Source organism: Loxodonta africana, chromosome 1 (assembly GCF_030014295.1).
Source record: "Loxodonta africana isolate mLoxAfr1 chromosome 1, mLoxAfr1.hap2, whole genome shotgun sequence".
In the NCBI taxonomy this organism is placed as follows: Eukaryota; Metazoa; Chordata; class Mammalia; order Proboscidea; family Elephantidae; genus Loxodonta; species Loxodonta africana.
In genome coordinates this window covers 224,021,857-224,037,385 of record NC_087342.1, presented here as the reverse complement: position 1 = coordinate 224,037,385, position 15,529 = coordinate 224,021,857, and the positions used below count along the sequence as shown (strand labels likewise).

The following is a 15,529-nucleotide window of genomic DNA, read 5'->3' as shown; positions in this document are numbered from 1 at the left end:
GCTTTACATTTTCCACAGCAGTGGTCACCTACTAACATGCTATATAGTTTATGTGTTTATGTGTTGAGTTTTTCGACTCTTTTTCCCTGGGGAGCAGAAATCTCTGTCTGTTTTGTTCACTAACACACTTAAGTGTCTGGCACAGTGCTCAACACATAGTAGATGCTCAAGAAGTGTTTGTTGAATAAATGAATGTGCAAAGGCCTGTAGGTGAGTGACAGCAGAATATTTAAAAAAGCTGTAAATATAGGTGATCATAAGGAAGATGACCAGCAAGTCTTACTTTTTTTTTTCCTCATCATGTTAACACTAATGGTTTTGATAAAAATGTGCGTTTAATACTGTGTGGTACAAACGGTTAACACGCTTGGCTGCTAACTGAAATGTTCGAGGTTTGAGTCCACCCAGAGGCACTTCAGAGAAAGGCCTGGTGGTCTACTTCTGAAAAACCAGCCTTTGAATGCCCTGTGGAATACAGTCCTACTCTGACACACTTGGGGCCCCATGAGTCAGAGATGACTGGATGGCAAAGGGTTTAATAACAACTGCAGGTGGCACTCCATGGAGACTAACAAAACCACAAATGGTGGGGGAAAATGGATGGGCTGGTTTGTGAGGAGGAACACCTTTGAGATTACAGAACATCATATGACAAAGTGAAAAGCATTATTGCGTTAGTTATCTAGGGTTGTTATAACAGAAATACCACAAGTGAATGGCTTTAACACAGAGAAATTTATTTTCTCACAGTCTAGGAGGCTAGAAGTCCAAATTCAGAGTGCCAGCTCTAGGGACAGGTGTTCTCTCTCTGTTGGCTCTGGAGGAAGGTCCTTGTCATCAATCTTCCCTTGGTCTAGGAGTTTCTCCATTCAGGAGTCCTGGGTCCAAAGGGTGCGCTCTGCTTCCAGCACTGCTTTCTTGGTGGTATGAAGTCCCCAACTCTCTGCTCACTTCTCTTTCCTCTTATATCTTGTACTATAAAAGGTGATGCAGGCCACACCCAAGGGAAACTCTCTTTACATTGAATCAGGGATGTGACCTGAGTAAGGGTGTTACATCCCACCCTAATCCTCTTTAACATAATCTAATCTTGCTTATTAACCACAGGCAGAGATTAGGGTTTACAACACACAAGAAAATTACATCCATCCAAAAAGTGGAGGACAATCACACAATACTGGGAATCATGGCCTGACCAAGTTGACACATATTTTTTGGGGACACAATTCAATCCATAACAATTGTCTTGCTTCAAAATTTCTGAATACCCTTGGACAACCAAGCCTGTAGAATGGCCAAAGAATGGGTTGACTCTTTGGCAAGAAAATAAACTTTTTAATACATTAGGATGCAGAGGAAGTATGTAGATGCCAATACATACTTTGAACTAATTTTTCAGGAAATTAGCAATCATTGAAGAGGAAGGATACCATCTGAGAAAGTTATTTTAGTTATGTAACAGGGAACAAGGGATCTGAGAAGGGGTAGGAGGGGTGGAAGGAGGAGGAAGAGAAGAAAACTGTCATTCCCTCAGGATTTGCCAAATATGATTGACAAATTTGAGACATTTTTGCAAGTCAAATAAGCAAGGACAATTTTTTGACACAGTTATTCTTGATTTTGAATACAGCTTGAATGTCTTCAGAATAGTGAAAAAATGCTTCGGTTTGTAAAGGAAAGATTTACTAGGAAAAGAATAAGGTGTTTTTAATTTAAATTTATTTAGACTCATGTGAAGAAATCTTAGCCATTCCAGTTAGGTAGAAAAGAGCCCACCCAAATGAAGATTTTTAACTTATCTTTTACATTGGTTAATTTTTAAATGAATGAAGATATTAGTAAAAACATATATTTATGTTTTATTCTTTGTGGACTGATTTTTTGGTTGCTGTTATCATTTGAAATGAGCTTCTTGTACTAAAAATAAATTGTCTAGAAACTCATCATGCCAAAAATTGGGGATCCGTTCTAATTCAGCTTCATGGAAGCATTGTTTCATCGTTCTGAGTTTTGTTGTTTTTACTTCAGTAGGGGCAGGGGATTAGAGGAGCTGCAATTGTGGAATTGAGCAGGGTTCAATCATAAAGAGATTTTTATGTCCTGCTAAGGCACTTTGACTTTATCCAAGGACAATTGGGAGCCATATGGGGTTTTAATTAGAGAAGAGACATGAAAACTGTTCATGAAATATTTTCTGCAATTCTGGTTTGGACACTGAATGGGATGGAAGGACAAAACTAGAGAGAGGCAGACAGTTTAGGGTACGTGCAGTAATTCAGGTGAGAGTTAATGGGGATCTGAAGGAGGTGGTAGGTAATGCATAGACTGTAGGCTCACGGCAGAGACAGCAATGGCATGACTTGGTGATTCCTTGCATGGATGCTGAGAGGGAGATGTGAGAATAAGGGATAATTCCCAGATTTCCTTTTCTGGCAATGGGGGGAAGAGTGGTATCATTCACTGAGGTAGCGAATACAGGAAAAAGAGGAACAGGAATTTTATTGGGTAAGATGCTGAGTTTGGTTTAAGTTTTGTCACTCTTTAGGATCCCATGGAATACCTATGTAAAGAGGTTTGCCTTAGTCATCTAGTGCTGCTATAATAGAAATATCACAAGTGGATGGCTTTAAAAAGAGAAATTTATTCTCTCACAGTCTGGTAGGCTACAAGTCCAAATTCAGGGCATCAGCTCCAGGGGAGGCTTTCTCTCTCTGTCAGGTCTGGAGGAAGGTTCTTGTTATCAGTCTTCACCTGGCCTAGGAGCTTCTCTGTGCAGGAACTCTAGGTTCGAAGGACGCGCACTGCTCCCGGTGCTTCTTTCTTGATGGTATGTGGTCCCCTCCCCTCTGCTTGCTTTCCTTTCCTTTTATCTCTTATAAGATGAAAGGTGGTGCAGGCCACACTCCAGGGAAACTCCCTTTACATTGGATCAGGGACGTAATCTTAGTAAGGGTATTACAATCCCACCCTAATCCTCTTTAACATAAAATTACAATTACAAAATGGAGAACAACCACACAATACTGGGAATTATGGCCTAACCAAGTTGACGCATATTTTTTTGGGACACAATTCAATCCATTACAAAGTTCAATAGACAGTTGAATCTCTGGGACTGGAGCTCCAAGGTTGAATCCCCATCTGAGGTATAGATTTTGCATACGTATATACAATCTTGATACATGAAGCCATGGAGTGTGCATTGTTGCCTATAGGGGGTTCTAGAGTGAGAAATTTTCTGTGGTAAGACTTTGGGGGAACACTGAGATTTAAGAAACAGGCAGAAGACCCCGTGAACAAGAGCAAGGGGTATTTTGAAGAGTATGGGGGCAGTATTGTCAGAAAAGCCAGGATATGAAGGCATTCCATGAAGGAGGGAGTGGGCAATAGAATCAGTTACTGGAGTTCAATGAAGTAAAGACTACAAAAGGGAGAGGTCACTGAATGATGCAAATGGTTAAGCTTTTGACTACTAGCTTAAAGGTTGGTGGTTTGAAGCCAACCCAACGTACCTGGGAAAACAGACCTGGCAGTCTGCTTCTGAAAGGTCACAGCCTTGAAAACCCTATGGAGCAGTTTTACTCTGCACATATGGGGTCTCCATGAGTCAGAATCAACCTGAAGGCAACTAACAACAACCACAACAAAATACGTAGGTGAGATTTAGCAGCATGGAAGTCACTGGGGTTCATGGCGACTACAGTTTCTGTGACGTAGTGGGGCTAGAGCTGAACAGGGGGACAGATGTTGAGTGTGGATGACTTTTTTCATTCTAAGAAAATTACAGGAATTTATATAAAATAGCTTAGCCTAACATAGCATTTTTTTTTTAATTGAGGTCTAAGTCACATAACATGAAACTAACCATGTTAAAGTAAATAATGAAGTAGCATTTAGTACATTCACAGTGCTGTGCAATCACTTATATCTACATCTAAAATATTTTTATCACCCCAAAAGGAAAGCCCACCCCCATTAAGCAGTTGCTTTCCATCCCCAGCTCCGCCCAGCCCCTGACACCCACCAATCTGATTCTGTCTCTATGTACTTGCTGATCCTAGATATTTCACATAAATGGAATCATACACTGTGACCTTTTGTATCCGGCTTCTTTCACTTAGCATAATGTTTTCGAGGTTCATCCTCATAATAGCAGGTTTCAGTACTTCATTCTCTTTTATGGTGAACAATATCCCATTGTGTATATATACCACAGCGTGTTTATCCAGTTACCAGTTGATGGACATTTGGGCTGTTTCCACATTGTGACTGTTTTGGATAGTGCTGCTATGAACACTTGTTTGTAAAGATTTGTTTGAATATCTGTTTTCAGTTCTTTGGGATATATACCTAGGAGTAGAATTGGTGAAGCCTAATTTTTTTTTTTTTTAACATAGTTAGGAAACCCCGGTGGCGTAGTGGTTAGGAGCTACGTCTGCTAACCAAAAGGTCAGCAGTTCAAATCCACCAGGCACTCCTTGGAAACACTATGAGGCAGTTCTACTCTATAGGGTTCCTATGAGCCAGAATCGACTCAATGGCAACGGGTTTAGTTTTTGGTTTTTGTAACATAGTTAGGTTGCATTATACTTTTATATAATCCAAACTGAGAATCCAAAGGAAAGATTGTACATAAGTCTGTTTTGGGGTGTTTTATGTTCTCTTTCAGATAGGATTGGTGAATGAACCATTCATTCATTAATGAAACAGACCATCCAGCGATCATATATAAATAGATGTGTGTGTATATGTGTATATACATATATACACACATACATATACACACATATGCACAAACACACATATATAAACATATAAACACATATATGCATATATATGTATGTGTGTGTATGTATAAATATCATATATATATATTTTTTTTTAAGGAGGAAGTAGCCATTAGAATTGTGTTTTGAGTTTTACAAGAGGTGAGGGGTTTGGATAAATTGACTCACGTAGGAGAGGGAAGATGTGCACAGAGCTGGAAGTTTCAGAGCTTCAGTTTTTTGAAGAGAAGGGTACAGTTGCACTCTAGTTGGCACTAAGGGAAACAGAGTCATAGACTGAGGACCCATGGTGCTCCTTTGATAGCTAGCAGAAGCAACGGCAACTAATAATATCAACAGAATTTTAAAATTAAGATTGTATTTTCAAAATCAGTTTTTACTTCTCTCCTAATAACCAATGACTCATTTATGTTTAATCTTGTGGACTGTATCTCCTTACTCAGAGATACCAGTGTGGATGAAAGAAGAATTGAGTTCCATCTGTGACAAATAATCTAAACTCCTTGTGACTCAGTGAAATTTTCTCCATAAAGTATAGAAAAGAAATTCTTAGAGAGGTGGGACAATGAATACGTTTTCTATAAAATTTTTGGTGGCTTAAAGTAACATTTATATTATGTCCTCAAGAGTGTCCATCTTCTTTCTTTTGTAGAAAGAGCTTCCAGTGATGGTTCTGGAAATGAGATTCTCTGAGATGTGGGATTTGAGAGAGGAAATACAGGTTGTTGAGGATTTCTCTTCAGTGCTTTATTCATCCGAACTCATTTAAGGCTTATAACAACCAGTATGTGATAGATCCATAACATGAACCTAGATCTGCTAACTCCAAAGTCGGAGCTTTGTCTACCGTATCATGAGTGCTAATTAGGTTTCGTCTTATGTGCTTATAGTTTACTAGGGTAGTGTGTTGAGAAGTACACTGTGGATGCCTGCAGACCCAGCAGGAAATAGGGCTGTGATGGGTTAGTGATGTTTTCCACAAAGTTAGGAAGAGGGCTAGTGCTAGGCCTGCCATATGTTGGCCATCCTTGAGTTGTGTTGTACCATTTCTCATGGAAAGATGTTGGGTGACATGTAAGGAGTATATTAATTTCTCTCCTAAATTGTATCTGGGAGAATTCAATGGTTATGCTAATTTTGGGAGGTATCTTTTGACTCTTCCTCATTTCAATTATACCATCTGTATTTGATGATTGTGATTTCAATAAACCAGCCCCTAGGATTAACCCCATGTGTTCATATATGTCATATGTGTATGTTTCAGGCAGAGAAAGCTGATGGATTTGTCAACCTGCCTGATTTCACTGTGGAAAGAGCAAGCGAATGCAAGAAAAAGCAGTAAGTTGTTTATCATTCTTCCTACAGAGATCTCTGATTCAGGGCAATATCCCACCATAATATTCTGGAATTTAATGACAGTAGCACTCAAAGTGTCTGAGAATGTAGAACATTGTGGTCTGATGACCTAAATAGGTTTTGGGATTTCATATTGTGGAGCAAATGGGTTTTTAAAACCCCATGAATTCCTGGCATGGATCTTGTTGACACCTGTGTAATGGAATAATAAACAAGTTTCCATCCAGAACTGGCAGACAGGTCAGATGTCAAGGTCATGTCCTTTTTAAAAAAAAGAAGTCAGGGTTAAAGAGGACTCACCAGAGTTGAGCAGATGTGAGAGTAAGGCCAATTTTTTTTTTTTTTTTAAGTTCATTGAATTGTCAGTATCTCACTTATAATTAAATTCTGTGAGATGTCATAGACTTGGGAATTATACCTCATGTAATTTAAGTCCGGAGGGTTTGAGCACTGTCAGGGACCCAAGAAGCCACCAGGCCAGGGCCCTCATTTTATAAGAGGAGGGCACAGCCCAGGGAGGCTGTGACCCACCTAGAGTCATAGCTCGTAGGCCAGGTATCCGGAGTCCCAATCAAGTGCTCTTCCCATGATAGCATCTAGCTGTATTTTAAATGTGTGTCTTCTTTACTTTTTTCTTCTTTCTTCTACCTTTGGCATCTTTCCCAGTCTTATCACAAAGGAGTATTTCCCTACTGACTATGTTACTATCTGCAACAATTGAAATTAGCTTTTTTTTTTTTTTAAGAAAACTCATAAACTGGTGTTAGCTTTGACTCTTTGTCACTGTGGCATAGCTCCACACGTCCAGGGATATATGGGGTTGTATTGATTCTTTGGTTTTGGTTGTTAACCAAAACCCTGGGCAATACTGCAGGCCTTTTCATGTAAATGGTAAAGTGGAGGCAATGACTTTAACATCTTTATTGATTGTTATCTTCAATGTTTTATACTTTTATTTTAGGTAAAACCTACCTTATATTTTTTCTTTACTATTAAAGGGTGCCTTGGATAAAGTTTCTCATGTGTTGTCATGGTGTAGAATTTTATTCCTGCTCATTTTCCTATAAATAAAATCCTTGTTTGTATTTGATTGAACTGGAATAAATGCTTAGATTGAAGGAGTTGATCTGAGTATTTTGAAGTGATGCCTCTATCACGCTCCATTTTCATAGCAAAGCAGTCAGCAGGTGAAACTAAAAAGGATATGGCTGTACGTTTTAAATGGAGACTATTGACTCAGTCTTGCTCTGGACGTGAAATAGGTATTGGACAATAGGCATTTAATATGACTAAATTCTATATTGTAAATTTATAAAGAAAGCAGAACTCACAATGCTAATGGTTGATTGATATACTTTCATACTGACTGGCTGCTGCGAACTCTAATTTCTTACCTGCCTGTGCTTTCCCCCTTCAAGCGCTTTTAAGATCAGCCATCCAGAGATCAAGACCTTTTATTTTGCAGCTGAAAACCTGCAGGAAATGAATGTGTAAGTAAAGAAAATAGCTAAATCCAGTCTTTATGGGAATAGACTTATTTTGGTCAGCTATTAGAACTTTAGGCATAGATTCATTATCTATTATTGTTTTATTTATTTCTATTACTTTAAGCATCCACATCTTTGTAGTTATTAGGTGCCTTCACGTTGAGTCCAACTCATAGTGACCCTATAGGACAGAGTAGAACTGCCCCATAGGGTTTCCTAGGGGAGCAGATTGCCACGTCTGTTCTCCCTCAAAGCTGCTGGTGGGTTCCAACCTCTGACCTTTTGATTAACAGCCAAGTGCTTAACCATGGTGCCACCAGGGTTTTTTTTCATCTCTTTAGCAGTTATAAAGTCTTTCTGCTTGCTTTCTTTTGTGGTATTTGGAAGCATTTTGGAGACCCACACATACCAAATAACTATTTTAGGAAGAACGTATGAGGTTCTTCTGAAGGAACCACTTAGTTGGGAAAGGAATAGACGGAAGTCATAAGAAAGTGTTAAAATGAGAATCAGCATCACAAAGAAAGGGGCTTGAAAGTATTGTATAGTCACTTTCTCAGCTTTCAGAATCCTACATGCAAACTCTCTCTTAGTTATATGCTGTGTGATTATCACCGTGATTCATGTGTTTATCACTTCTCCATGTACCATCCCCACCATTTTGCACGAAGCTCTTGCTCAGAGTCCATCTGACTTGAACTTTAATATCTCTAACTCCATTTCCTGCTTACACTGTTCAAATAAGTGGGATGTATACATGGAGAAATGGCATACATACACCAGCCCTACTCCATCCCCTACTCACTTGGATTAGGATATGATCACAACGGCTGTTATTTGAATGGGGTTATATTTAAAGTGATGATTTGAGGCATCAGAGAGCAATCTATTTAAGCCCTACTCTCAGACTTCTCAGTATCTCTTATTATCTTCACATAATCAATTAAAAATATGTTTACTGACCACCTAATATGGGCCCAGCCTTGCAGTAGGTGCCGGGATAATAGCAATGACAAATGCAGGTGTAATTCTCCATTCACAGAACTTACACTTTAACCTGTGTTGTTCATTTATGCATACCAATTTTCACACCTGCCTGCTTCATACAGCTTCTCTTCCCTCTGCCTGCTTGCTCTACAAACTTGAAGAAAAAAGAAGCTTCCTCTCATTAAACATGCACACACAGGAACACACACACGTGTATACAACACACACTTTTTTTTTTTTTACAGGATGTCCTGTCCACAGCCTCTCCTAGCTTGAAGCATTCTTTTCTGTCCCCTATGCTTATCTCCCAGCCACGACCATTCAGAAGAGGGCAGAATGGCTTTTTACCATAGAAAGCTGGGAAACTCTGTGTTAGAAATAACAAGGGAAGGGACTGACAATTGTGTCTTACAAACAAGTCTTTGATTTACTTGGACTAAGAGAAAAGTTCTTTCTACCCTTTTCTGGCTCCGGCTTTTTTTCTTCTAGTTCTCAAGGTCTGAGAAAAACAAGAGCTGATATACAAAATAAGAGATTTAAGAAACTTCAGACTCAAAGCTCTTTATTTATTTATTGCTTATAAATCTATTCGTTGAATAGTTCATTCATCCATCTATGTATTAGGTAACCTATTGATTAGCATGCCCTGGTGGCGCAGTGGTTAAGAGCTTGGCTGCTAACCAAAAGGTCGGCAGTTTGAATCCACCAGCCACTCCTTGGGAACCCTGTGGGGCAGTTCTACTCTGTTGTATAGGATCGCTATGAGTGAGAATCAACTCGATGGTGATGGGTTTGGTTTTCCTGGGTAGTGCAAAAAGGCTAATGTTCTTGGCTGCTACCTGAAAGGTTGGGGGTTTAAGGCCACCCAGAGGCACCTTGGAAAAAAGGCTTGATGATGTACTTCCAAAAAACTCAGCCATTGAAAATACTGTGGAGCACAGTTTTACTGTGACACACATGGGGCCACCAGGAGTTGAAGTCTACTCTATATGTAAGCAGGAGTCCCTGGTCCCTGGGCAGCACAAATGGTTAAGCGCTGACTACTAGCTGAAAGGTTGGAAGTTGAACCCACCCAGAGGCACCTCAGAAGACAGACCTGGTGATCTGCTCCCAAAAGGTCACAGCCTTGACAACCCTATGGAGCAGTTCTACTCTGCATACATGGGGTCACCATGAGTGGCAATCAACTTGATGGTAACTAACAACAACAACAAAAAAGTTATGTAAGTGGCGTGTGGAAGTTCTGTTTGCAGAACTTAAAAACAAAAACAAAAAACTAAACCCATTGCCACTGAGTCACTTCGGACGCATAGCAATCCTGTAGGATAGATTAGAATTGCCCCATAGGGTTTCCGAGAAGCAGCTGGTGGATTCAAACTGCTGACTTTTTTTTTTTTGGTTAGCAGCTGAGCTCTTAACCACTGTGCCACCCTGTAATAGTGGGGGTCATTCCTAAGCAGAGCCATCAATGAACTACAAAGCATTTTTTGTTGCTTCTAATGGCAGCGGGAAACCCTGGTGGCATAGTGGTTAAGTGCTACAGCTGCTAACCAGAGGGTCAGCAGTTTGAATCCGCCAGGCACTCCTTGGAAACTCTATGCGGCAGTTCCACTCTGTCCTATAGGGTCGCTATGAGTCGGAATCGACTCGACGGCACTGGGTTTGGTTTTAATGGCAGTGACTCAGTGCTGCTCACCCCAGCCGCTTCCAATTGCCCCCTGCTGTCTCTGGCTCCTCCGCACCCAAAGCATCTTGTACCTCCAGCTTCCTTCCCCCATCAACATCCTTCCTGCCCATCCTGTAGCTAAGACTTTCAGAATAGCTTTATTCTCTCCTGCAAGAGCTGAGACCGAATTCACAAGAGAAACAATTGCTCTTAGGTGTGTTGTTACCTAGTGATTTTCCCTCTCACATAGGAAGATTTATATAATTTTTAAACCAGTAAAAGTATGCAATCCTTACATGGTTACCTGAATCCATTATATTTCTGGCAGATTTCCTCCCTAAATTATACTCCAGAGTTACTGCGCCTACCTCTACCTCCAACACCTTCCCACCCCCCATTCCAGCTTTTGTTTACAGTTCCCTCAGTTCGTCTTCAGTTTTTGTTCTTCCTGGTGGCACAGTAATTAAGAGCTGGGGCTGCTAACCAAAAGGTCAGCAGTTCGGATCCACCATCTGCTCCTTGGAAACCCTCCGGGGCAGTTCTACTCTGTCCTGTAGAGTTGCTATGAGCCAGAGCAGATTTGATGGCGATGGATTTGGTTTGGTTTTTGTAGATATCTATATAATGGCTCATAGTGGCTCATAGTGACCCTATATGAGTCGGAATCAACTCAATGGCACTGGGTTTGGTTTTTTGGGTTTATATAATGGCAGTAAACCCTGGTGGCGTAGTGGTTAAGAGCTACGGCTGCTAACCAAAAGGTTGGGAGTTCATATCCACCAGGCACTCTTTGGAAACCACATGGGGCAGTTCTACTCTGTCCCGTAGGATCACTACGAGTTGGAATTGACTTGATGGCAATGCGGTTTTATATAATGGCAAGTATACTTGCATAAGGAACATTAGCTATAAAAATGATGTATACACAGTCTGGTTGGCTATTCAATCAAAGCCTTTTAAAACTATCAAAGCTAAGATCTTATTGCTTATGTAATGTATGAAGATCTGTTAATTTTACTTAAAATTTCGGTCGTGTTTAACTTTCCAGCTTACAAGCATGACGCCAATTGAAAATTGAACTTAAGTTGTCTTGAGCCCATAAATTTGAATAACTCTCAGTGACCTTTATACTTGAAAATTGTTTAGCTGGCCACTCATTGGCAAATGGTCTGTTTTTGTCTGTGCCTGAATAGATCATATATTTCTTTTATTTATAATATAGTTATTGAGTTTTAGTATTCTGAAAGGAACCCTGGTAACACAGGGGTTAAGTGCTTGGCTGCTAACAGAAAGATTGGTGATTTAAACCTACCAGCTGCTCTGAGGGAGAAAGATGTGGCAGTCAACTTCTGTAAAAATTACAGTCTTGGAAACCCTACGGGGAAGTTCTACTCTGTCCTATAGGGTCACTGTGAGTTGGAATCGACTTGAAGTCATACAACAACAACATTACTCTGAAGATGTTTTTCTAATCACCAACAATGCAGCCTCTTTCTGAGTCTCCAAGGTAACTTCTCCCTTCTCCCACAAGATTATGCAAGTGATATTTAGCGATTTATTTTGCAATAGAGATGCCCTGGTGGTGCAGTGGTTAGGCACTCAGCTGCTAACCTAAAGGTTGACAATTTGAACTCACCAGCCATTCAGCTGAAGAAAGATATGGGAGTCTGCTTCTGTAATGATTCCATTGCCATCAAGTTGATTCCAATTCATAGTGACCCTATAGGACAGAGTAGAACTGCCCCATAGGGCTTCCAAGGAGCGGCTGGTGGATTTGAACTGCCGACCTTTTAGTTAGCAGCTGAATTCTTAACCACTGTGCCAGATTACAGCCATGGAGACTCTATGGTGTAGTTCTACACTGTCTTATAGGGTCGCTATGAATTGGAATCAACAATTAAGCAACTTTAAAAATTTTTTTTTTGTATTTTGCGGTAACACCTGAAGGACTTTCATTCTTACTGACATGGTTTGTTAAAGCCAGTAAATAATGTGTCTGGGTATTGCTTATTGAGATACACAGGTGTTGGAGAAGGAGGGGTGGCCCTTTGGTGTAACGGGTCCTATTTTAGAAGTTTGCCACCTTGGGAGACTGCTTTTTTGGAGGGTGACATTTCTCTCAAGGACAATGAAGAGAAAGGTAATTAAGTTTATTAGGAACTCCTGTGTTCTGTGGCCCCCTCCATTTAAGCGTGTAGAACTAAGTCATTAAGGATAATGAGAGAGTTGGTTTGTAAACAAAGGCCCGGTAGCTGCCTTTCTCAGCCAGGTTTGTGGGATGAATGCTCTTATTTTGTATGTCAATTTCTTAACACTTGCGCTTATCCAACGCACACATTCACATTGAGTCAGTACACAACAAACTCCCGGGAAGCATCTGTCATCTTCCTTTATGTAAATATAGGTCCTTTCCTGCTCCGTCAATTTATCCACGAATGGAAGTTTTCCTCCTGCTTTGATGTTAAAAGAAAATAAATCTTAGCAAAGGAGGCATTCTAAGCCAGTGGTTCCTCGAAATAAAACTGTCAAACGAGATTATAAATAATCACCAGTTTTCACAGCAAGCATCTAAAAGGTGGCAATGAAAAGGGCATGAGTTTTGATTAAGGTCTGAGGAATCTCTTTACTTTTGACATTCTCTTGTTTTGCCATATTGCCGTGTTCTGGAAACGAGCTCGAAAATGCCCTTTCTTGATTCAGACACTCTCAATTCAAAATTATTTTTATCCTTCTTTTAAAAATTTTGCCTATTTCACTTTTTGGGGGTCAAGATAAGAATTTATAAAAGCAGATATGAGCTGAAAATTGGTATTATGGTATTTATGCACCATTAGGGTTCCCTGGGTGGCGCAAATGGCTAACACTCTCAGCTGCTAAATGGAAGGTTGACAGTTCGAACCCACTCAGCTGTGTCAAGGAAGAAATGCCTAGCAGTCAGGGGCAGGTTAACCAGTAAGCAATATATACACGGGCTGACAGTAAGCAGGGTAGGCACAGGATTACTTGTGTTTACTTACTAATCTGTAGTGCGCAATTTCACCTATTTTTTACCATAAAACAGGTGAAGTTGTGCACTACAGATTAGTAAGTAAACTCAAGTAAGCCTATGCATACCTCGATTATTGGGTAATCCGTCCTTGCTGGCAATCTGCTTCCCTCAAGATTTCAGCCAAGAAAACCCTATGGAGCTCAGTCCTACTCTGACACACGAGGTCACCGTGAATCAACATTACCTTGAAGGCAACTTTTTTTTTTTTAAATAATTTTTATTGTGCTTTAAGTGCGAGTTTACAAATCAAATCAATCTCTCACACAAAAACCCATAGACACCTTGCTACACACTCCCAATTACTCTCCCCCTAATGAGACAGCCCGCTCTCTCCTTCCACTCTCTCTTTTCGTGTCCATTTCACCAGCTTCTAACCCCTTCCACCCTCTCATCTCCCCTCCAGGCAGGAGATGAGAAGGCAACTTTTTATAAAAAAAACTTTTTTATGCACCATTATTTAAGAGTGAACACTGATTTCTGTTTGCTATCTACTGTCCGTGTGTGAATACTGTGGAAGCATTTGGTGTGTCCTTGCTCTGACCAGACAGGTGTATTAAGTGAGAGAAGACAATCTCTCTTCCAGATGTCATCTCCTAAAAATCTGGGCTAATTGACCCTTTTGAAGAAATATTTTATTGTGCTTTGGTGAAGGTTTACATAGCAAATTAGATTCCCATTCAATGATTTGTATACAGACTTTTCCAAGACATTGGCTGCAGCACCCTCAAAGTGTCAGCACTCTCCCCATTTCCACCCTGGCTTCCCTGTTACCTTTCGATGGGCTTACCTACCCCTTCCTGCCTTCTAATTTTTGCTTTTGGGCACATATTGCCCTCTGAGCCTCATATAATTAACTGTTCTAAGGAGCTCGTTCCTCTTGGGGGTTACTGTTTATTTTGTAGGCCTGTCTATTGTTTGGCTGAAAGGCGGTCTCCATGAATGGCTTCATTTCTGTGTTAGAAGGGTGCCTTAGGGCCATAGTCTTGGGGGTTCCTCCAGTCTCTATCAGACCAGTAATTCTGGTCTTTTCTTATGGATTTGATTTTTGGTTGGTAGTGTTGTAGCTGAGCACCATCTAGTTCTTCTGGTCTTGGGGTCACGTAGGCTGTGGTTCATGTGGCCCATTAGTCCTTTAGAGTAATTGCTAGGCTGATTCATCTTTAAGAACTAGAATTACCTCTCCTGGTAACTAACTACATGGCAGTCATCACCCTGAGAAGAGGAACAAGGCAAAGAAAGTATATAGGACTCTACTTCTCCTAGATGGGTGCACGTAAAGTTAGTTTATTAATGACTACATTTTGAAGCCATTCATTTTGACCCAATATTTAAATAACAAGCTGTTTAATATTAAAGCAGGAGGTATGGCCACAATGTGACAGAAATACAGCTTTATTCATAAACCCTTCACACAATTATACATTAAATGCTACTTTTATTTAAGAACCTATCTGTTCAAAAGTATGGAATGTGCTACTCCATTGAAAAAGCAAATGAGGAGATTTAGATTTTTTTCCTATCTAGAGCTGATTTAAATTCAAGTGAAGCCATTAATGAATGTCCTTACCAGTCCAGACAGTTTTGACATGTCACTTTACAGTTTTGAAACTAACACATCCTTGGGTTTACCCAAAATTAGAAAGAAAGGTAGGGGGGGTGGGTGTTTCAGACAACTTTTGAGACTAGAATTTCCTGTTTAAGTAAACAAGCACTAGTGTTTTTTTAGTGTTAAACGCCTTTAGCATAAGGCTTAGGAAGACAAAACATTTCTAAAGGCATAAAACTCTGCCAGATTGCTGTCATTTACACTTATTAACCTGTGGAATTTTTGTTTTGTTTTGATTGATTTTGTTTAATTCCTACCATTAGCTAAGTAACTATATACACTTAAAATTAAAATTACCCCCCACCACCAAACCACACTAGTCCAAAGTCTGAAACTTTTGTTGCTTTGGTGTTTGATTAAAATAAGTTGTCAGTATTTTATTCCATGAGAATCTTCAAACCAAGAGTTTTCCATCAGAGCTCTCAATTCATAGGCAAAGAGCAATATTTTGAACAGATTATTTTTTAAATGGGAGAAAAGCATTAAAGGACAGTGCCAGATAAAAATATGTGGTCTTCACACTGGGTAATATGCTCTACGAAAACAAACTAATCACATAAAATAAAGAAGAGGTTTTGTAATCAGATCCTA

General features: G+C 40.0%; 1 protein-coding gene across 22 annotated transcripts in view; it reads left to right on the top strand.

Annotated features, from left to right (window-relative positions):
* The window catches only part of IPCEF1 (interaction protein for cytohesin exchange factors 1), a 319,466-nt gene that overhangs the window by 153,598 nt on the left and 150,339 nt on the right, over positions 1 to 15,529 (top strand). For 20 of the 22 annotated variants that reach the window (XM_064292423.1, XM_064292503.1, XM_064292427.1 and 17 more), the window contains 2 exons: positions 6,052 to 6,125; positions 7,562 to 7,633. In XM_064292423.1, coding sequence (XP_064148493.1) covers positions 6,052 to 6,125; positions 7,562 to 7,633 — 146 coding nt within the window. The remainder of the gene's footprint in view (positions 1 to 6,051; positions 6,126 to 7,561; positions 7,634 to 15,529) is intronic. The other 2 variants (XM_064292438.1, XM_064292419.1) reach the window with 1 other exon arrangement.